Source organism: Podarcis filfolensis (genome assembly GCF_964270895.1).
Source record: "Podarcis filfolensis genome assembly, chromosome: 10".
NCBI classification, from domain to species: Eukaryota; Metazoa; Chordata; class Lepidosauria; order Squamata; family Lacertidae; genus Podarcis; species Podarcis filfolensis.
The window spans coordinates 583,883-605,701 of NC_139612.1; the positions used below are offsets into that span (position 1 = coordinate 583,883).

General features: G+C 41.0%; 1 protein-coding gene and 1 long non-coding RNA gene across 8 annotated transcripts in view; one reads left to right on the forward strand and one right to left on the reverse strand.

Annotated features, from left to right (window-relative positions):
- Window positions 1-21,819, forward strand: part of ITPR2 (inositol 1,4,5-trisphosphate receptor type 2) — a 334,430-nt gene that overhangs the window by 241,649 nt on the left and 70,962 nt on the right. For 6 of the 7 annotated variants that reach the window (XM_083574843.1, XM_083574846.1, XM_083574844.1 and 3 more), the window contains 5 exons: window positions 1,817-2,004; window positions 3,878-4,064; window positions 11,986-12,242; window positions 14,060-14,260; window positions 21,291-21,401. In XM_083574843.1, the coding sequence (XP_083430969.1) occupies window positions 1,817-2,004; window positions 3,878-4,064; window positions 11,986-12,242; window positions 14,060-14,260; window positions 21,291-21,401 (944 nt within the window). The remainder of the gene's footprint in view (window positions 1-1,816; window positions 2,005-3,877; window positions 4,065-11,985; window positions 12,243-14,059; window positions 14,261-21,290; window positions 21,402-21,819) is intronic. The other variant, XM_083574847.1, reaches the window with a different exon arrangement.
- On the reverse strand, window positions 1,959-5,710 carry LOC310744293. Its single transcript, XR_014539503.1, has 3 exons — window positions 5,490-5,710; window positions 4,715-5,096; window positions 1,959-2,049 (listed from the first exon to the last, which is right to left on the reverse strand). It is a non-coding gene; the product is annotated as an uncharacterized lncRNA (long non-coding RNA).

The following is a 21,819-nucleotide window of genomic DNA, read 5'->3' on the forward strand; positions in this document are numbered from 1 at the left end:
TGAAGAAGGGCCTCAGATCATTTTCAGGGACTGGGTAGTTTCATATGGAAAGAAGTATTGCAGTCCTGATCTGTTTAAGGCTTTATAGGTCAAAACCAGAACTTTGAATTGGGCTCAGAAACGAATTGATAACTTGTACAGTCGAACCAGGATTGGTGCAATATGCTCAAGCCATCTTGCTCCGGTGAGCAACCTTGCCACTGAATTCTGCAGTACCTGAAGTTTCTGAACCATCTTCAGAGGCAGCCCTATGTATAGGCATAGACAACAGTAGTTAGGCTATCCCAGATAGGGTGAGCCACTAGCCGAAGCTGATGGAAGGCACTCCGGGCCACTGAGGCCACCTGAGCCTCGAGTGGGAGCAAAGGATCCAGGAGGACCCTCAAGCTGTGTACCCGCTCCTTCAGAGGGAGGGTAACCCCATCAAGAGCAGGTGACCTCCCACCCATCTGGTCTAGGGAACCCCTCACTAACAGTGCCTCAGTCTTATCTGGATTGAGTTTCTGTTTGTTGGCTCTCATCCAGTCCATTACCAAGGCAGGAACAAATTTATAAACGAACTTAACTGTATTGATACAAAAATTGCACTAATTTTGCAAGAAGACAAAACTAAAATTTGTGACCTCTGTAAACTAAACATGTTAAGCCAATTTCGATGTTTTAATTATTTTGCTTAATTCATATTTATGTTATTTCCCAGTAAAGTGGGGGAAACTATTTGGTGGCCATTGAAGCCCCTGCTTCCTGAACACTGAAAATCTTTATGACATTTTTCATATACTTTCAGGCCTCTCTGCAAAGCCATGAAGACTAGAAACTTGGAGCACAGTGCAGCAGCAATTAGTCACAACTAGCATAAATGTTATTGATTTAAGTGAGACTAATGACTACTTTTAGCTAATTTATGTGCATTTTTAAAAATAAAATAAAATAAAAGCTGAAATCCCCAGGAAGTTGAATTCTGCATCCAGCATGCTTTGGTTTTGTACAGTGGCAGAATGCACACAGCCTTGACCTTGCCACTAACATTAGATTTACAGGACATGGGGCAGTTAAAGTAGAGCCAGGTTAGGTCAAAAGTTTACAACAATCTCTTGGAGGAGCATAGACCTATTTCTGATGAATCCCATAGCAGCACCTGTGCTGGTAGCTTATCTTCTAACAAAGAAAGCCAGTTGAGGTAGACATTTCCTTGATCTTGCAAAGCTCCTCTTACGTTCAAAAGGAAAAGTGGGGCACAGGAAGCTACAAGTCAGACTGTTTGTCCACCTCTGCTCCAGAGTGCATGCTTTGCAAAAAATGTACACTACCACAGATCTATGGTCTGCCCCCACCCCACCCCAGAAAAGATGGATACTTACAGTTACTCAATCCAGTTTAGTTGTGCCTTCACAAGCACAACAAGTTAAGATTTCTTGAACATGCATTCTTCATTAGTAAATCTAAAGCATATTTGTGGACCACAGGGATTTAGAATTTTACATAAAAAACAAGGACACTCAAGTCAGCATATCTCCTGGGGTAGCGCACTTTATACATGCTGAGAATGGCTCTCATTTTCATTTCCCTCCTGTGTTTTAGAGCTTAGCCCTGATTCATATTAGAATCTGTTGATTATTTGATTACTTTTATTTTTAAAAGTGGCACTCTCTTATGTTAGTATGTTAGTATAATAGTGTGTCCACAAGTGTTATAGCCAGATATTGAATACAAGAAAATTAGGCAATTATACTTACCTAGGAATGATTTGATTTCAGAATGAATGTATCTGAATCTTGGCTTTTATTTTATTTTATTTTATCTTATCTTATTCCAGGTAGCTTTTCAGGACAAGATTCAGATAAGTCTGGTGTTTCAATGCAAGATATTCAGTGCCTTCTGGATAAAGAAGGCGCATCAGAACTTGTCACGGATGTCATAGTTAGTACCAAAAATGACAGGATATTCTCTGAAGCCATCCTGCTTGGGATTGCATTGCTTGAAGGTGGAAACACACAGATCCAGGTACTTACTTGGTATTGCTTTGTTCTTTCTGTCTATATTGAAAACCTGTTCAAATATGAAAACAACTTAAGGGTGCACACAGAGAAATGCACAAGCAGGAGTCAATGCATTTCAAGGTGAGCTTCTCTTCCCTTTGCCTTCACTCCTGAGACATGCATTGCCTGCCACTCTAGGGCTTTTACTCTTCCAAGGGCATCAAGTTGCCCCCCCCATTGTGGGGGCATGTCATGTGATGAGTCACGTTGCATGTCATGTGACATGTCCCGCCCCCACCGAGCACTCACTCGCCAGATCAGGACGCACAGGTATCTTGCCGCTGTAATGATGGTGTTCGCACGGACCTGGTGAGAAATGGGCTCCATGCTCAGCCTGCTCCTCCCCGCGTGAGGAGGAGGCAGAGTGGGGCCGCTGGGCTCTGGCTTCTCCTCCCCGTGCAATATTGGCAGGGAGGCAGAGCGGGCCACAGGATTTTGGAGGAGCCCAGCCCCCTCCTTGAAAAATTTGGGGGTCCTGAAGACCCCTCAGCCCCTACCATTCAGCATGTCTGTACTCTTCCCCTCATGCTTTAGCAGACCGTCTGCTCTTTCCCCTCTAATGCCCTTCCAAATATCACACTTGCATGGCAGATCTGTTGTTGCTTTTTATCAGTTTTTTGCTCTTTTGACTGAGGAAGGGGAGGTGGCTTAGTGCTGGCATCTGGTCCAGCCAATTAAATGCTGAGCATGGTCAGCACCTGCTGAACGTTGACAGAATTGGTTTCCTCTGAGCTTGATGCTGCAGGGAAGATGGTATGTCTAACCAAAATAGGTTAGTGTAATTCCACAGGGGCTTGATTTCTCTGATTATGTATATATGCACATGCCCTCAGAGTGCCTTGTATCTTCTTCCAGTGCTACGGGTTGGTGAGGGTCTGGTGCCAGCCCTGCTTGTTAATCAATTAATTTAAAGAAAGGTTTCAGTCTGAATAACTTGATCTGAGCCAGGAATGTGCACCAGGAAAAAACCTCATTGTGACTATGATGAAAAGCTCATTGAAACACTGACTCAGTGTGCAGAGGCGGTGATGACGTAAAACCTAGTGTTGGATTTATTAGGAAAAGGACTTAAAAGTATTATAAATATGGTGTGGCCATATTTAGAATACTGTGAGCTGTATCCAATGTGCCCATTGAAATCAATGGGCATATCCAATTTAGACCTGGGAAAGGGGATTACACAAATTCATGGAGAGCGAGTCTATAAATTGCTGTTAGCAATCATATCCAGAACCATATCCATAACCAGAACCTCCACATTCAGAGGCAGCTGCTAGGGACCAGCAACAAGGAAGGGCCATTATCTTCACACTCTGGTTGTGAGCATCCAGGGGTATCTGTAGGACAACCTTCTTCAACCTTGGGTCCCCAGATGTTCTTTGACTATCTCTGGTCATTGGCAAAGCTGCCACAGAATTATGGGAATTGTGCTCTAACAACATCTAGTGACCCAAAGCTGAAGGGCTCTACTGTAGGATTCAGAATGAAGGATTAGGTGGACCTTGATCTGACAAAACAAAGGAATTCCTTGTGTTCTGAGTGACATTGCCAATATTTATTTGGCACCATTAGAAATAACCTATTAGCCTTGCATTTTGCTAGTGCTCACTAGTGGTAACAATTTCATCCTGATGACTCTGTTATGCAGATCTGGAAATAAAGCACATTTCTAAAGGTATGTGGGCTTTCTTTTTCTCTGGCATAAGACATTATTAACTACCACCTATAGTCTTTGTTTGCCAAGCTGTAATATGTTATTTGTATGTCCAGTACTATGATAGCAAATATTTTCCCATTATTAATCTGCTGATATCTAAAAGGTTACTTTCCCCCTTCAGTATTCCTTTTACCAGCAACTGAATGAGCAGAAAAAATCGGAAAAGTTTTTCAAAGTTCTGTATGATAGAATGAAAATGGCCCAGCAGGAAATCCGATCAACTGTAACAGTGAACACAATTGATTTGAGCAGCAAAAAGAAAGATGATGACAACAATGACCTGACCGTATCAGTTTCAAAAAAGAGAGGTAAAGAAAACTGGGGCTGTATTTCATCACCAACATTCATTTCACTGCAGACTCAGAACAGTCCAAACAACTACAGCCTTTTGTAGGGGGAAACAGGATAAAGGCAACTTCTGCATTTGGTGGGGCAGTGTGATGAATGACCCACTTCAAAAAGTGTAGTCAAGATTGGAGGGTTCAGAAACTCAAGCAAGAACAAGTTCCATAAAAACATACAAGAAACCTTATTAGAACAAACTCTGAAAAAGGAAAAGCTTGAAGTGATTATACAAATTAAGACTGCTCAGAGGCTAAAAAATAACAAAAACAATCTTCTCTAGCTAGCTGACTGAAACACTTGCGCATAAATCTTAGCAGGCTGAGCGAGAAAGCAAAATACCTTCCTAGGTCCGAACAGGTGCTGACCGTCCATGCTGAGAGCTCCCTGTGCTCGCCACAGCCCAGGTTTTTAAGGAAATGCTGATTATGAGCATTCACCCCTTCCGCCCAACGAAATCAGCACCTGCTCCCATTATATGTCTTTGATTACTGTTTGACACTGACCTTGAGGTCTTAATGAGATGTAATGATCTCTGGCAGGCAAGCAAGCCCCAGTAAGAAGTAATGACTCTTATGTATGTTTGTTTACAACAAAACACATTCAGACTTCTCACCTGCTTGTGTTGACGATAGTTGGTCAGTCTGAGTCTTTGCCCCTTCCACAGCAGGAAGGACATCAAACTCCCGCCTTTCCCATTGTGCCCTCTGATCTTATCCAATCTCCTAGAACAGGGACTGAGAGGCTGGCCTTTGCCCTCCCCACTTTCACTTGACACAGTCTCAGACCTCTGCTTTTCTGCTGATTGCCTAGTAGCGCTCTGGCTGCCTTCCTACGCTCCCACTTCTTGAGAGCTAACAGTGTCTTCCTCAAGAAGGGGGGTCGAACTACGCTTTCTTGACTCTGTCAGCCAGCTCTCATCTGCAGAGTAGGTCCCTCTTTCACTTAGCTTAATTTCTATGTTTGATTCTTCCCCTGCCCTTTGGTGAGCCATGTTCCTGACATGAGAGGCATCTGTGTTTAGGCTCATTATTCCAGGAATCCTAACAAATGCCCATGCAACCCGCAAGCTAATCTTAAAAGAGCTCCCTGTGCTCGCCACAGCCCAGGTTTTTAAGGAAATGCTGATTATGAGCATTCACCCCTTCCGCCCAACGGAATGCTGACCACAGGCAGCTTTAATATTCACTACTGACACATTCAACATTTGTTCAAAATATTTACATGCCACATGCCACATAATAAAATTTCACCACAAACCTTCAGTGCAAAATCAGTCACTATCAATTCAAAAAACAGAAGTAAAATAAACTAAATAGTACCATATGTAAAAGAAAGAAAAAATATAATAATAGAATTGTAGGATTGGAAGGGCCCCAAAGTGATCTCACCTGCTAATGCTTGGGAGAAACAAACCATAGTTCCTGGGTTAGCATTACGTGTGACCATGGTTCATTTTGTTCTGAACAAACCATAATCTGTAGCCACAGTTGTTTTTAGCCTTCTGCTTGTGGTTTGTTGGAGCAGAACAAACTATGATCCCCAGTTCTTACTTAACACTAAACCAGAGATTATGGGTTGCTTCTCTGTACACTACTGGAGGGACAAAGTAGGCAAGGTCAGTATGTTCATTGTATTTTTTTTTAAATGATATTTTATTCAAATTTCAAAAAAAGATTACAAAAATAATAGGAAAATAAAGAAAAGAAAGCAAATAATACAAAATACAGAGTAGAAAAAAAGAAAAAAGAAAAAAGAGTAAAAAATAAGTCCATCTTTCAATATCTTGCCTTTCATTCACTTGTTTCCCTGACCTCCTCACACCTCCCTTTTTTGTATTCCATTTCGAGTAGTTGATTCAGCAAATCCTTTCCCTCTTTGTTTTTATCTTAGTTCTTTATCTTAACATATTATAACCTTATATTTTCATCTATTAACAAATCATTTTTACATACTCCTTTTTAACATTGTTGCTAAAACCGCTTCATTTCATTCCGACATCATTTTAACATTCATTAATTTTGCAGTGTTTCTGTAAATAGTCCTTAAATTTCTTCCAATCTTCTTCCACCGACTCTTCTCCCTGGTCTCGGATTCTGCCAGTCATTTCCGCCAATTCCATATAGTCCATCACTTTCATCTGCCATTCTTCCAGAGTGGGTAAACCTTGTGTCTTCCAATACTTTGCAATAAGTATTCTTGCTGCTGTTATAGCGTACATAAAAAGAGTTCTATCCTTCTTTAACACCAATTGGCCAACCATGCCCAGGAGAAAGGCCTCTGGTTTCTTCAAGAAGGTATATTTAAATACCTTTTTCATTTCATTATATATCATCTCCCAGAAAGCCTTAATCTTTGGGCACGTCCACCAAAGGTGAAAGAATGTACCTTCATTGTCTTTACATTTCCAACATTTATTATTGGGCAAATGATAGATTTTTGCAAGCTTGACTGGTGTCATGTACCACCTGTATATCATTTTCATAATATTCTCTCTTAAGGCATTACATGCCGTGAATTTCATACCTGTGGTCCATAACTGTTCCCAGTCAGCAAACATAATGTTATGTCCAACATCTTGTGCCCATTTAATCATAGCAGATTTCACCGTTTCATCCTGAGTGTTCCATTTCAACAGCAAGTTATACATTCTTGAAAGTATCTTAGTTTTGGGATCTAGCAGTTCTGTTTCCAATTTTGATTTTTCCACCTGGAAGCCAATTTTTTTATCCAAATTGTAAGCCTCCCTTATTTGATAATAATGAAGCCAATCTTGCACTTTATCTTTTAGTTTCTCAAAACTCTGCAATTTTAGTTTGTCTCCTTCTTGTTCCAGAATTTCCCAATATTTCGGCCATTTGGCCTCCATATTGAGCTTTTTCTGGGCCTTTGCTTCCATCGGTGACAACCACCTTGGGGTTATATTTTCAAGTAGGTCCTTATATCTTATCCAGACATTAAACAATGCTTTCCTGACAATATGGTTTTTAAATGCTTTGTGTGCTTTAACCTTGTTATACCACAAATATGCATGCCACCCAAAAACGTTATTAAAACCTTCTAAATCTAAAATGTCTGTGTTCTCAAGCAGCAGCCATTCTTTCAACCAGCAGAATGCTGCTGATTCATAATAGAGTTTAAGGTCTGGCAGGGCGAATCCACCTCTTTCCTTTACATCAGTTAATATTTTAAATTTTATTCTGGGCTTCTTGCCCTGCCAGACAAATCTAGAAATGTCTCTCTGCCACTTCTTGAAACAGTCCATTTTGTCCAAAATTTGCAATGATTGAAACAAAAATAACATTCTTGGCAATACATTCATCTTTATAACAGCAATTCAACCTAACAAGGAAAGCTTCAAATTTGACCATATTTCTAGATCCTTTCTCACTTCTGACCAACATTTCTCATAGTTGTCTTTAAATAAATTCAAGTTCTTAGCGGTCATGTTAACCCCCAGGTATTTTACTTTCTTAACCAATGTTAAACCTGTCTCCTTCTGAAACCTCTCTTTCTCAATCGGTGTTAAGTTTTTCTCAAGAACCTTGGTTTTTAACTTGTTCAACTTAAATCCTGCCACATGACCAAATTCTTGAATCAATTCTAATACTCTTTTAGTACTAGATTCTGGCTCCTGTAACGTCAGTACTAAGTCATCTGCAAAAGCTTTCAATTTGTACTGTTTAGCTCCGACCTGTATACCTTTAATCAAACGGTCCCTTCTGATCATATTTAGCAAAACCTCCAGGACCGAAATAAAGAGCAATGGGGAAATTAGGCAGCCTTGTCGTGTCCCTTTCTCTGTCTTAAATTCCTCTGTCACCACATTGTTAACAATTAGTTTGGCCTTTTGTTCTGAGTAAATTGCACCTATACCGTTTTCAAAACCTTGACCAACCCCCATCCCCTGAAGATTTTTCTTCATAAAACTCCAAGAAATATTGTCGAAGGCTTTCTCTTCATCTAGAAATATTAAGACTGCTTTAGTATTAATATTCACTTGCAATTTTTCCAAAATATTAATTATATTTCTCGTGTTGTCAGACAAGTGTCTGCCCGGGAGAAAGCCAGCTTGGTCTTTATGTATCTCCTCCACTAATACTTTTTTTAGTCTTTTAGCCAAAATGTCTGCAAAAAACTTGTAATCCACGTTAAGCAGGGATATGGGGCGGTAGTTCTTAAGCTGTGTCTTTTCAGACTCGGTTTTCGGTATAAGTGTAATATAAGCTTCCTTCCACAACTCTGGCGCTTTTCCCCCCTCCAAAATTTCATTACAAACCTCCTTTAGTGGTTGAATTATCCAATCTTTCGGAGATCTATAGTATTTTGAGGTTAAGCCATCCGGCCCTGGAGATTTGCCCAACTGCATATTCTGGATGGCACCTTCCACCTCCTGTTCTGTGATTTTATAGTTCAACATTAACTTGTTTTCTTGAGAGATTTTTTGTAGTCCATTTGTTTTTAAGAATTGGTCTATATCGAACTCTTTCTGTGGCCCTTGTGTATATAACTGTTTAAAGTACCTCTGGAAACATTTTCTAATTTCCACTGGATTCTGAATATTCTTTCCTTCCACTTCCAAGTTAGTAATGGTGTTAAGTTTTTGTCTTTTTTTCATTTGCCAAGCTAACAGTTTTCCACATTTATTGGCCGATTCAAATGTCCTTTGTCTCATCTGTTTAATTTTCCATTCTATTTCCTGATTCATCATTTTCATATATTGAACTTGATATAACTTTATTTCTCTCAGAATCTCTTGTGACTTTGGTTTCACTCTCAGTTTCTTCTCACCCTCTTTTATTTTTTCCAAAATTTTATCTTTTTTCTCATTTTGAGTTCTCTTCTTTATTGCATTCTGTTGAATTAGAAACCCCCTCATAACTGCTTTGCTTGCGTCCCAGATTACTCTTTTTTCAGTGGTAGTGTTCATATTTATCTCAAAATAGTCTCTCAAGGTTTTTTGGGCCTTCTTAGTAACCTCTTCATCTCTAAACAGGGTGTCATTCATCCTCCATCTGAAGGAACCTGTTGGTGTTAGTTTCATCTCCATTTTCACAGCATTATGGTCGGAGCAAGTTTTAGGGCAAATTTCCACTTTTCGAGTCTTAGGAACCAGTCCTCTAGTTATCCAGATTTGGTCAATTCTTGTCCATGTCATTTTGGCTTCAGAGAAGAAAGTTCCCTCTCTACCCAAAGGATTCTTTGTTCTCCAAATGTTAATTAAGTCCATGTTATCAGTCATCTCAAAAAAGGTTTTTGGTAGTCTGCCATCCTTAGTAACTACCTGTCTCTGTGCCTTGTCCATATATGTGGATACCACTCCATTCATATCTCCCATCATGATAATGTTATAGTCCATATAGTCCAGCAATGTCTCATGCAACTTTTTAAAAAATTCCGATTTCCCCTTGTTTGGTGCATAAACTCCTACTATCAGAAATTTCTCTCCTTGTACTCGAATTTCAATTGCCACAAATCTTTCTTGGTCATCTTTAAACATAAATTTCGGTGATAGGCTCTCTTTTGCATAGATCACTACACCTCTTTTTTTACCTTGTCTGATGAAATAAACTCTTGACCCAATCTTTTATTGATCAATACTTTCCTATGCAGCCTTATCACATGTGTTTCCTGTAGACAAATCAAGTCCAATTGTTCCTTTTTCAATAAATGAAAGACTTTTTTCCTCTTCTCCGGGGAGTTAAAACCATTAATATTCCAGCTTAATAGTTGCAGAGCCATGGCGTGGTTACTTTGCTTTTCCTCCAACTGCACCCAGCAATTGTTCTTGTTCTGTCGGTGGTATCACTTTCTCTAAGTTGTCCAATCCAAATGATAGTGATCTAATATTCCTGGTTTTAGTGCTCTTAGCTCTTCTTCAGATTCTTTCTGCAAATCTTCTCCGTGATCTTTCAAAAATCTTTCTTTATCTTCCACTGATCTTATTTTTAGCTTTCTTCCTTTGAAAGGATAGGCCTTGAGGGAATTCCCACCTGAAAACAATTCTATTACTTCTCAATAGGGTCACCAGGTCTCCGTAGTTAGACCTAAGATCCAGAAGGTATTTCGGAATGTCTTTGAATATCTCCACTCTTGATTGATGTATTTCCAAGGTCTTCTGAAAATGCAGACTCAGTATTTTGTCTCTCTCCTCTTTTGTTCGGAGGGTAATCAAACAGTCTCTCACCCTGTTCTTTCTCCCCCCTCTTCCGAGCCTGAAAGCACTTACTATCTTGAAATCTTGCTTCTCTGAATCTAAGTTCCAGAAGTCTGCAAATTCATGCATAAGAAAGTCACTTAGGTTATCTTTCTCAAGTTCAGGTACCGCCCTGATCCTTAAATTTGTCTGTCTTTCCTTCAGTTCAATCATAGATAACATTGACCTGTGGTCCTCAAGTTGCCTACATATCGGTGGTATCTTTTCCTCTACGGCCAGTGCTTTTCCCTTTGCTTCTTCAGCTGTCTTTCGGGTCAAAGTAGATTCCTGCAGCAATTTCTCAATAGATTCTGTGTTAGAATTCAATTTCAATTTCAGTTACTTTACAGTTCTTTAAAGTCCAGAGAAGCCAGTCAGAATCAAAAGTATCTCTCTTGCAGAGTTAACTGTCAAAAGGTTGCAATGTCCATAAACAGCGCGATTCACAGTACGGCAATCTTATTAGCGCTTGACAGCCCGTTCCCAGGCATTAAGCGGTAGTCTTTGTTTCTTTTTCCTCTCTTTTTGCAGGCAAAAATACTTCTCCCTCTTCCCTCCCCTCTCCTGCAATTCAGGGAGGGAGATCTTTTGTCTTGATGTTAGGATTTAAGTCCTTTTAAAGCGATTTTCCAGGTCTTAGTTTAAATAGTCTTTGCTTTGATCTGTTTACAAGAAATGGAAGGCGGACTTCCTGTTTACACCTTCCCGTTTTCGGTACCAAATTAGTGCTTTTTCTTCCCTTATTTTCAAAACTTTAAATTCAGCCTACTCATGGTAGTTGTTTTGCTAGCCGAATTGTCACAGGAAAAAAGTCAGCGCTCTCCGACAACAGCTGTGCGGCTTCACTCCATGGAAGAAGCAATTGACTCTTAGCACCGCGCCGCTCACCCCGTTTCGCTCCGGAGCCCATAACTGGGTTCCTTTGCAAATTGGGGGGGCGCTGAAGGTGCCCGCCGAGTCCCACTGTCACAGGCTTCACCCGCCTGTGGTTTTTTGAAGGGTCCCCGCTTCGCCGCAGCGGCAAGACCCGATTTCCGTAGAGCTGTCTCCCTCCGAGTTAGAGGGAATCCGCCATTGCCGATGGCGCCGACTCCGGAAGTCCCAGTATGTTCATTGTAAACTAGTAACTGTGGTTAACACTGATGTCACAAAAGAGGCCAAAGACTAGGCTGGAAGCCTCCTTAACATTAAGTTTTATATGTGCAAGGAGTTTCTTGCAATTTCTACATGTGGTACAATCTAGGAATAATTTTATCATATGATAAGTAGTTTATCTGGATCAGACCCCTAAAGTGATAAGTTTAAGAACTGTGGCATGGATATCCAAAATATATGTACTGTAGCTGACCTAAATTATCACACAGCTCAATGTTGGCTGGGTTCTCAATGTGATTGAGTTCTCAATGTGTTCCTTACCAAACTCTTGACTCGTAATCATGCCTGCCACCATGTGCTGGGAAGATTTTGCTATAATATAGGTCGTTAGTCTACCACCTTTTTACTGATACACCAACAAGCCGAAAGCATCATAGAATCACTTCATAGAATCATAAAGGATCACTTCAAATTCTAATGATGTATTTCTGTATCAAAATGCTTTACAGGTTTTTTTTTTAAAAAACACAAGAACTTGAGTGTAGCTCAATTATTTATATTTTATGATAATCATACATTTGTTATCTTATGTATAGTAAGAGATTCAAATCTGCATCTGAAAGAAGGAATGAAGGGGCAATTAACAGAAGCCTCGATGGCAACATCTAAAGCTTATTGCGTATACCGCCGAGAAATGGACCCAGAAATAGATCTCATGAGTGCTGGAACAGATGCCGGGAATGTAGATGAAAAATCTTCAGAAGAAATGACAATGAGTCCTGCTATTGTGATTATGCAACCAATACTAAGGTTTCTTCAGTTATTATGTGAGAATCACAATCGAGAACTTCAGGTATGCTCTTGACTTTTTATCCCTAACCTTGCAAAAGGAGTAGCCGCCACAGAAGTATGAAAGTAATACAAGTGGAGGAAGCTCATTGTATGAGTAGGCCTTAAAACATCTGATAGAGATTTGAAGCTATTTTGTATGATATTTTGCAGCCCATGCTTTCTACCCTACATCTCACTGAAATGTAAATAGTTTAAAACAACCTACCATATATTTTAGGGATGCGGGTGGCGCTGTGGGTAAAACCTCAGTGCCTAGGACTTGCTGATCGTAAGGTCGGCGGTTCGAATCCCCGCGGCGGGGTGAGCTCCCGTCGTTCGGTCCCAGCTCCTGCCCACCTAGCAGTTCGAAAGCACCCCTAAGTGCAAGTAGATAAATAGGTACTGCTTTATAGCGGGAAGGTAAACGGTGTTTCCGTGTGCAGCGCTGGTGCTGGCTCACCAGAGGCAGCTTTGTCACGCTGGCCACGTGACCCGGAAGTGTCTTCGGACGGCGTCGGCTCCCAGCCTCTTAAGCGAGATGAGCACGCAACCCTAGAGTCGGACACGACTGGCCCGTACGGGCAGGGGTACCTTTACCTTTTTACGATATGTTTTGCAAAGTTGTTTGTGCTCTATGGATTTGGACACCTCTTAAGAGAGTGTATCCAAATTTTGCATGATGGCTTCTGAGAGACCTCATTCTGGGAATTCCAGAATGACTACTACCACACGCCACACCAAGTGCCCTGCACCTCACTCTGTACCTCAGTAAACACCAGCAACCTGCTATCTGGGAAGCCAGGAGATTACCGGTGGCCACTGCTGAACATGACTAACTTTGGTCCATTGTTTTCAATAAATCCACTCTGACTAAAACTTTGTTGTCTACAAGTGATGATAAGGAAGCATATTTATCTTAAAAACTGAAATAAACTTGTCGATATGATTTATGCAGCCAGTGTACTAACATGTTTTAATCTTTAAAGCTTTTTTAAAAATTCAGTGCTACTCCCTAGAAATAGGACTACTTGATTTGAATGACATTAGTATTTTTATTTTCAACCCTGGAAATTAATTTGGAGGAGAGTTATGATAATGCAAAATTTGCTAATTTGTGACAGTTTGTTCCTTATATTTGTTTTCAGTATTGGCTCAGTTCAGACCATAATTTGCACTAACCATGGGTTTGAACTTTAGAGCAAGCTTTGTAATTTAGAACATGGTTTAGAGCTGGTTTCTATCTGCTCAACCCCCAATCCAAAAAAATCCCAAATTCACTCCTGCTTCTGTGATAGCACAGCTTCTAGCTGTGGAGCAATGGTCCTTTTGCATCCAGGTTCAGTTCCCATTATCTCCAGTTCAGACTAGGAGAGACCCTTTCCTTGCCTGAAACATTGGAGAGCCACTGTCAGTCGTTGTTGACAATATTGAGTCTTGAGATTCGGAAAATCTCTTCACAGTATATAGATATACTTTTTATTCTCTGTTTGTATTTTGTATTTGTAAAACCAATAAAAAAGATTTTTTGAAAAAGATAAATAGTTTAACTCACTGTAAGGGAGCTTCTTCGGTTCGTAACTATGGTTTGTCAATTCAATAATGCAATAATGCAAAATTATACTAAGTGCAGACCACAGTTTACAAAACCTATTCAGACTGTGGTTTCTAATTTTTGTTTATCAGTTGGTGGCAAAGCAGTGAATATCACTTCAGACATCACATGAAACTACAATAATTAAGCTACTTTAACAATGGTTTGGGATAATGCCTGACTGAATTGAACCAGCGTGTTTAATATGATGTCTGCATATGCATAAGGGTTTCCCCCCCTATTTTCAGAACTTTTTAAGAAATCAGAACAACAAGACCAACTACAACCTAGTATGTGAGACACTTCAGTTTTTAGATTGCATTTGTGGAAGTACAACAGGTGGACTAGGACTTTTGGGCTTGTACATCAATGAGAAGAATGTAGCTCTTGTGAACCAAACACTTGAAAGTTTGACTGAATATTGTCAAGGTCCATGCCATGAAAACCAGGTAACTTAAAAACTTCCATTGAAGAATCTTCACTGAATTCCGATCTGCATCTAGAAAGTGTCATCACCTAATTAATAGCATGATAGTATCTGATGCTTTATGCTTCATTTCTTTATGCTGCTAGAAATGCCATTGGAAATTCAGGTCTGAAAGAAACCTAGATTTTTTTTTCAAACTAGACCAGGCCTTTTCTGACGTATTTTTTCAACTGCATGTTTATTTATTTTATTTATTTTATAAAGTGGGTAGACTTGTTTAAACAAGTGAAGACGCCTGCATGAGCTCAGTATGTAGGGAGTTCCAAAGTGTAGATGCTGCCACACTAAATGATTGAGTCCTTTGAAATGCATAACAGATATTATGTGGCACCTGTAGCAGTGCTAATTCCACAAATTTAAGTGGTTGAGTGAACACATGTAAGGTAAGTTTTCTGGTTATGTTATCAGTTAATATTGGTATTTGTAGGGTTGCTAGTTTGCAACCTAGTGAACCTGATTTTACATTTCATGCTAAAGATTGAGTGAGAGGTTTTGTAGCGGTTCTGTCTTGCTTCCATTCATCATCCTTCCATGCTTGCTGTGGAGTGATGCTATAGTCTTGATCACTAAAGCAAGCAAAGAAGAGAGTGGATGGACCAGAGAAGGATCATATAGCACGCATAGCATCTGCACTGTTTCCTCCTGCATTGTCATAGGTCAGGCATGTCCAACTCCCAAGAGACTGTGATCTACTCCTACTATAAAAAATGGCAGTGATCTACCCACTGGATTTCGATTGTTGAGCTTTTTTTAGAAAGCCAAAGTTGTTGATCACAGCTCAGGGGCACCCACAATCAACCAGTAGATTGCGACCGACCTGTTTTTCCTGATGACAACCTGGCAGCCTTAGAGTAGCAGGGGTTCCCACACCCGAGTATTTAACCACACCATCTTTGTTCCTGCCCTAAAGTACATATATGAATGTATGTGCATATGTAAAATGGGCACTATCATAACTAATATGGTGACAACAATAGCAATATTCTTTTCTTACAGAAAGCATGTTTATGCACATGCTTTAACATTAGTATATAAGCAAAGATGTGTGTGGCAACAGAATGCACAGGTGGTCTTTGCAGAAACACAAGAAAACAAATTAACTACCCCCAGGGGCTTAGGAAGGGGGCGGGGGGTGAGTCTCCCCGGGTGCCATCATGGAGTGGGGTGACAAATTATCAAGGAACAATTACTGCCCTACTAGGGTGGTTCATAAAAAACTTTTTTTAAAAACGCCTGCTCCAAAGGTCTTAGAATCATAGAATCATAGAATCATAGAGTTGGAAGAGACCACAAGGGCCATCGAGTCCAACCCCCTGCCAAGCAGGAAACACCATCAGAGCACTCCTGACATATGGTTGTCAAGCCTCTGCTTAAAGACCTCCAAAGAAGGAGACTCCACCACACTCCTTGGCAGCAAATTCCACTATCGAACAGCTCTTACTGTCAGGAAGTTCTTCCTAATGTTTAGGTGGAATCTTCTCTCTTGTAGTTTGGATCCATTGTTCCGTGTCCGCTTCTCTGGAGCAGCAGGAAACAACCTTTCTCCCTCCTCTATGTGACATCCTTTTATATATTTGAACATGGCTATCATATCACCCCTTAACCTCCTCTTCTCCAGGCTAAACATGCCCAGCTCCCTTAGCCGTTCCTCATAAGGCATCATTTCCAGGCCTTTGACCATTTTGGTTGCCCTCCTCTGGACACGTTCCAGTTTGTCAGTGTCCTTCTTGAACTGTGGTGCCCAGAACTGGACACAGTACTCCAGGTGAGGTCTGACCAGAGCAGAATACAGTGGCACTATTACTTCCCTTGATCTAGATGCTATACTCCTATTGATGCAGCCCAGAATTGCATTGGCTTTTTTAGCTGCCGCGTCACACTGTTGGCTCATGTCAAGTTTGTGGTCAACCAAGACTCCTAGATCCTTTTCACATGTACTGCTCTCAAGCCAGGTGTCACCCATCTTGTATTTGTGCCTCTCATTTTTTTTGCCCAAGTGCAATACTTTACATTTCTCCCTGTTAAAATTCATCTTGTTTGTTTTGGCCCAGTTCTCTAATCTGTCAAGGTTGTTTTGAAGTGTGATCCTGTCCTCTGGGGTGTTAGCCACCCCTCCCAGTTTGGTGTCATCTGCAAATTTGATCAGGATGCCCTTGAGTCCATCATCCAAGTCGTTGATAAAGATGTTGAATAAGACCGGGCCCAAGACAGAACCCTGTGGCACCCCACTAGTCACTCTTCTCCAGGATGAAGAGGAACCATTGATGAGCACCCTTTGGGTTCGGTCAGTCAGCCAGTTACAAATCCACTGAGTGGTAGCATAGTCAAGACCACATTTTACCAGCTTCTTTACAAGAATATCATGGGGCACCTTGTCAAATGCCTTGCTGAAATCAAGGTAGGCTACATCCACTGCGTTCCCTTCATCTACCAGGCTTGTAATTCTGTCAAAAAACGAGATCAGGTTAGTCTTATTTTAGTACACTAGGGATTATATAGCTATATATGAAATTTCATGCATATCAGTTAATATCTTGACCCTCCTCCATGAAAATAGCTGTTTACTTGGCCATTTTCCTATGTCGTGAAGGCTGAAATTTCCATTCAGTGGAGCAGGGTCAAGATATTAACTGATATGCATGAAATTATATAGCTATATAATCCCTAGTTTAGTAAAAAAATAACTTTGGAGCAGGCATTTTTTTTAAAAAAAGTTTTTTATGACCCGTCCTACTGCCCCACCCTCCGCTTGGCTTCCCAGGTCCTGGAAAGTCGGCCTAGGTGAAGAAAATGAGACGCCACCGAGTAGACTAGGCCTTGCCTTGCCTTCGCCCCGCCCCCTGCACACAGCCGATTGGCCAGCTGGGTTGGGGGCGGGGCCAAGGCAAGGCAAGGCCTAGTCTACTCGGCCTTGTCTCATTTTCTTCCCCTAGGCCGACTTTCCGGGCTGCTGAGGAGGCCTCCCTTTGGGCCCAAGCCCCCTTCCGAAATACCTTTGCTGCCCCCAAAAGTGGAGCGTGTGGGACAATGGCAGCGCTGCCGCCCCGTTTTGCCCGCGTGTGGCGCCAGGAGGAGCAGCTCAGCGCCGCCCTGGGTGCTCGGCAGGCCGGCCTCCCCTTTGCCCCCAGCCTCCCCTGCGTGAAGCTAGGACCCCCCCCCCAAGCAGTTGTGTAATTAAAAGAAGATGAGAAAAAGCAGCAAAGCTATTCTGTGGCTAATTGACCAATTAGGGTCTATTAATGAAGTTCACACTTTTGACAACCAGTCTGATGCTTTTGCAGAAAAATATTCCTAGACGCAAGACTTTTATTTTTTTATTTCTTAAGCCCTTTCAGTCTCCCATCTCAAGACTAAGTACAGCAAACTGTACATTCCCACCTCTCTCCCCAAGGCCACATTATTTACCTCTGTGTGCTTGTGTATCTGGGTCTCCCTTGTATCTATTAGGGACTATTCTCTTGCCTTTCCTTTGATGCTACTGATTACTTCTGCCACTTTAATTCTAGAGAAAGTGTTTAATTTAAAAAGGATCTGTACTATAGAATAACAGTGGTAACAATACATTGAAGACAAGTAAATCTTTTGGGGAGGGTGGTCCCAAAGCCCTAGCGCCACCATCCCAAAGAGGAGAGGACTCTGGTACTCTTTTCTCCTCCCCTCCCAAATGTCTTTCTCTCTATCTGAGTTGGCTCCCTGCCTGTTACATGCGTGTGGGGTTCCTCTCTGTGTAAAGTCTTCAAGCTGTTCCTGCGCACGCCTGACAAATCTGCCCCATTGTCAAAATTTATCTTTTCCCCCAACTCCAGTTGTGTGTCCTGGCTGAGGGGGAAAACAGGAAAGACAGATGGCCATCGGTCAGGGATGGTCTAGTTGAGATTCCTGCATTGCCCCAGAGGTTTGGCTAGATGACCCTCAGGGGTCCCTTCCAACTCTACAATTCTGTGGTGCAGGCTTGTGCAGATTTTTAGGTACAAGTTGGATGCAAGGGAGCTTAGGAATAAGTCCCACTGATCATGATGAGACTAGATTGCTGCTGTGCAGTCCTGCTTTTTAAATAAATGTTTTCCTTTTCAGATAATACAGAGCATGGTGAAATCACAATAAATAAAACCTCCCCGTCAGTAGTTTCAAGCACTACTATAGGTTCCACATAATATCTGTACTGCATTGTTTACTGTGACAGCACCTGCCTATTGCAACAAAGCACATGCCTTTGCTAGACTCTTTTTGGGCACCTGCTAAAAGCATTCTTCTTTAGGCAAGCATACCTAGATGCTTAGGAAGTTGAAGTAATTTTAATCTTAATATTTAAGCTTTTGTATGTTTTAAAGTAGGATTGTTAATTTTTCTTGATTTTACTGATTTTACTGCTGTGTGTGTGTGTGTGTGTGTTTGGTAAACCACTTTGCAGGTTTTTAAAAATAAATTTGAATAAATAAATAAACAATAAATATAAATAAAATAACACAAGCCATCCGGTAGATTTAACTATCTGTCCACAGTCGCCTACTTGTTATCAGAGGCCCAGAATCCACATTCCTTTGTAAGAAAATATGAAATAACGTAAAACCATTTTTGCAGCAAAAAAAAAAAAAAAAATGTTGCAGGGGGGTGACACGAAATTTTCTTCACTGGGTACAACCTGACCTTCCTACTACCCCATTGGCAATGAAACCAAGAAACACATTTCTAGCTTTTCTTTTTAATAATTCTTCAGCAGATGTCTTGGCTATGCTGTAAAGGTTTATTATGCAGTTTATTATTCTGAGAATTCTCAGGCTTTATAAATGTTGAAGGTTTGGACTGGGATTTGAGTGTTTAGCACAAAACCTATCATTGGGCAATGCGGGAACAGTTTTAATTTGTAAAATGCCTTTACAAATGCTCTTGTGTTTGGATGTGGTTCAAAAGATTTAATGTCACAACTTGTAAAGCTGCAAAACAATTTTTACAATAACAATTCTTGGGTACCAAAGTAATAAATATTAATCTTAATGTTCTGTATTATGGCAATGATCTAACCAAAGCTAAGCATGTTAAATCCCATTCATTTCACATGTTTAACTCTCCCCCATTGGAAATAAATATGTCTCCAAATTAGTTGCTGAAACATTAGTTAATTATTGCTCTTTTGTTTTTAGAAGCTTAATTTTGGGTAGATTATTCCCATAATACAATATTATTGATTGACTGCCACATAAGATCTAAAACCCTTGAATACCTTTCACAAGTGATTTATTGATAATGAAATCTACATAATGTAGCACCATTAGATTATGTAGCTTACTACTTTCTGCTCTGACTGCCAGGGTTTCCCAGACCTGCCTGGTGTTGTCAGAAATTGAACCTGGGGTTTTCTGTCATTGAAGCATGTGCTCTATCACTGAGCCATGGCACTACCTAGGGCCAGGAACAAGACATTCTGCTGTTTGAGGCACAGTTGTTGCTGCACTGTACGTTGCCGTACATGCTCTGACCTTCCTCCTCCTCCTCTTCCTCCTCTTTTTGCTACTGTATCAGGCTCTCCAGAGCCCCTCAGGACAATGGCTTGTAATTCAGTTTTACTAGCAAACCAGAGGTTAAACTAACCCCTTTCCAGCCCCATGAGGAGCGCAGGGAGCATTCGCGCGACACACCTACACACTGCGGCCAACACGCTAAAGTGTCGTGACACACAGCTCTGTTCTAGAGTGAGGCGTTGTAGGAGAGGGGGTCCTGTAGAGTCTATGCTACTCTGTCATAGTGGCACAAAATACTATTTAAAGTTTGAGAATAGTAAAGTGTTGCACTGCAAAGCAGCAGTAGCACAGTCTCTGGGGTCACCTGACCCAAAAGGTTGTGGGTGACTTGGGACCACCTGTAAGTACACTTTGCTGCAATGGGAAAATGGGGGCAATGCTCTGAGCATGCTAAATGGAGGTGGGTAGGTGGTGAGTTGAGGGAAAACATGCCAGCTGCTACCTTTCTGTATCCCACCTTTCTGCCTGAGGCAAAGTTTGACTAAGATCCAGCTGTGGACCTTGTATGATACATAGCATTTCTGTAGTGCTTTAGAGTACAGTGGTACCTCAGGTTACAGACGCTTCAGGTTACAGACTCTGCTAGCCCAGAAATAGTACCTTGGGTTAAGAACTTTGCTTCAGGATGAGAACAGAAATGGCGCGGCGGCAGCGGGAGGCCCCATTAGCTAAAGTGGTGCTTCAGGATAAGAACAGTTTCAGGTTAAGAATGGACCTCCAGAATGAATTAAATTCTTAACCCGAGGTACCGCTGTATTTACAAAATTCATGAAATATTATTTCAGGATTCTGGAGTGGGGCAGTATCAGTGTAGGACACTGTGCTGCTCCGTGCTACAGAGTTATCGATCAAGCTCTTAGATTACATTTGCTACTGCTGCTATGGAATAAGTATAATTCAGGCTGTTATAACACATAAACTTTGAAAAAGGGGGGGCTTGATTTGTTTTTGGGTGTTTTGTGGTGGGTTTGCACATGTTTGTTGCTTGTTCAGACTGCAGCTCTGTATCCTTCTCCCCTCCAAAAAAGTATATTAAATTCATATATACTGCATCACTAATAGGCACAGTTTGCATGTCCATTCAGCATCTGAAAATCAACTAAAAAGTTCATTTTATATCAACTTGATGCTAAAAAGAAAAATGGTTTGGATTTCAATAATAATAATAATAATAATAATAATAATAATAATAATAGCAATTTCCTATTTGTGGTTTTGCAACAGGGGTCAATCAAGATTTCTCCTCAGTGTCTAGGGGTAGTATTCAACTAGTTTTTTACTCAGAGTAGACCCACTGAAATTAATTGATGTAACTCTTGTTCATTTATTCCAATGAGTCTGCTGTGAGTAAAATTTAGTTACCCTAGACTCTGATTCAAAACACTGTGTCACCTAAGGCCCCAAGGAATTATTGTATATCTGAAAATTTGCAATATGTACACTGCTGTCTTTATAATTATTTTTATGTTCTAGTCCTGCATAGCGACACATGAATCTAATGGCATAGACATTATCATTGCCTTGATCCTGAATGATATCAATCCTCTTGGAAAATACCGTATGGACCTAGTGCTTCAGTTGAAGGTACAGTGTTTAAAGGGCTATTCTATACATATTTTCTCAGAAATAAGTTCCACTGGGTTCAGTGGGACTCACTTCTAGGTATGCATATATAGGATTTCAGCCTTTATCACCTATACTCATCCCATGGCTCAAACTCACAAGCCGCTGTACTTGCACAGCAGCTCATAGAACTGGACTTAAGATTTACATTGGAGCAGTAGCAGTTGGTAGGGTTGGGTGCCAGCATGTGCCAGACCTCCCACCACTAGTATCATGGCAGCTTTCTGGAAGGGGCAAGGCAGCCACAAGTTTGGTATAGTGTAAATGTACCAGCAGGAGCACTGGATTTGCCCCGCAGTTGCAATTTCACCTTGCTGCCACCTTGCCGGAGTAATCCACAATTATGCCGGTAGCAGGAGGTCAGCTTGCATGATATTGC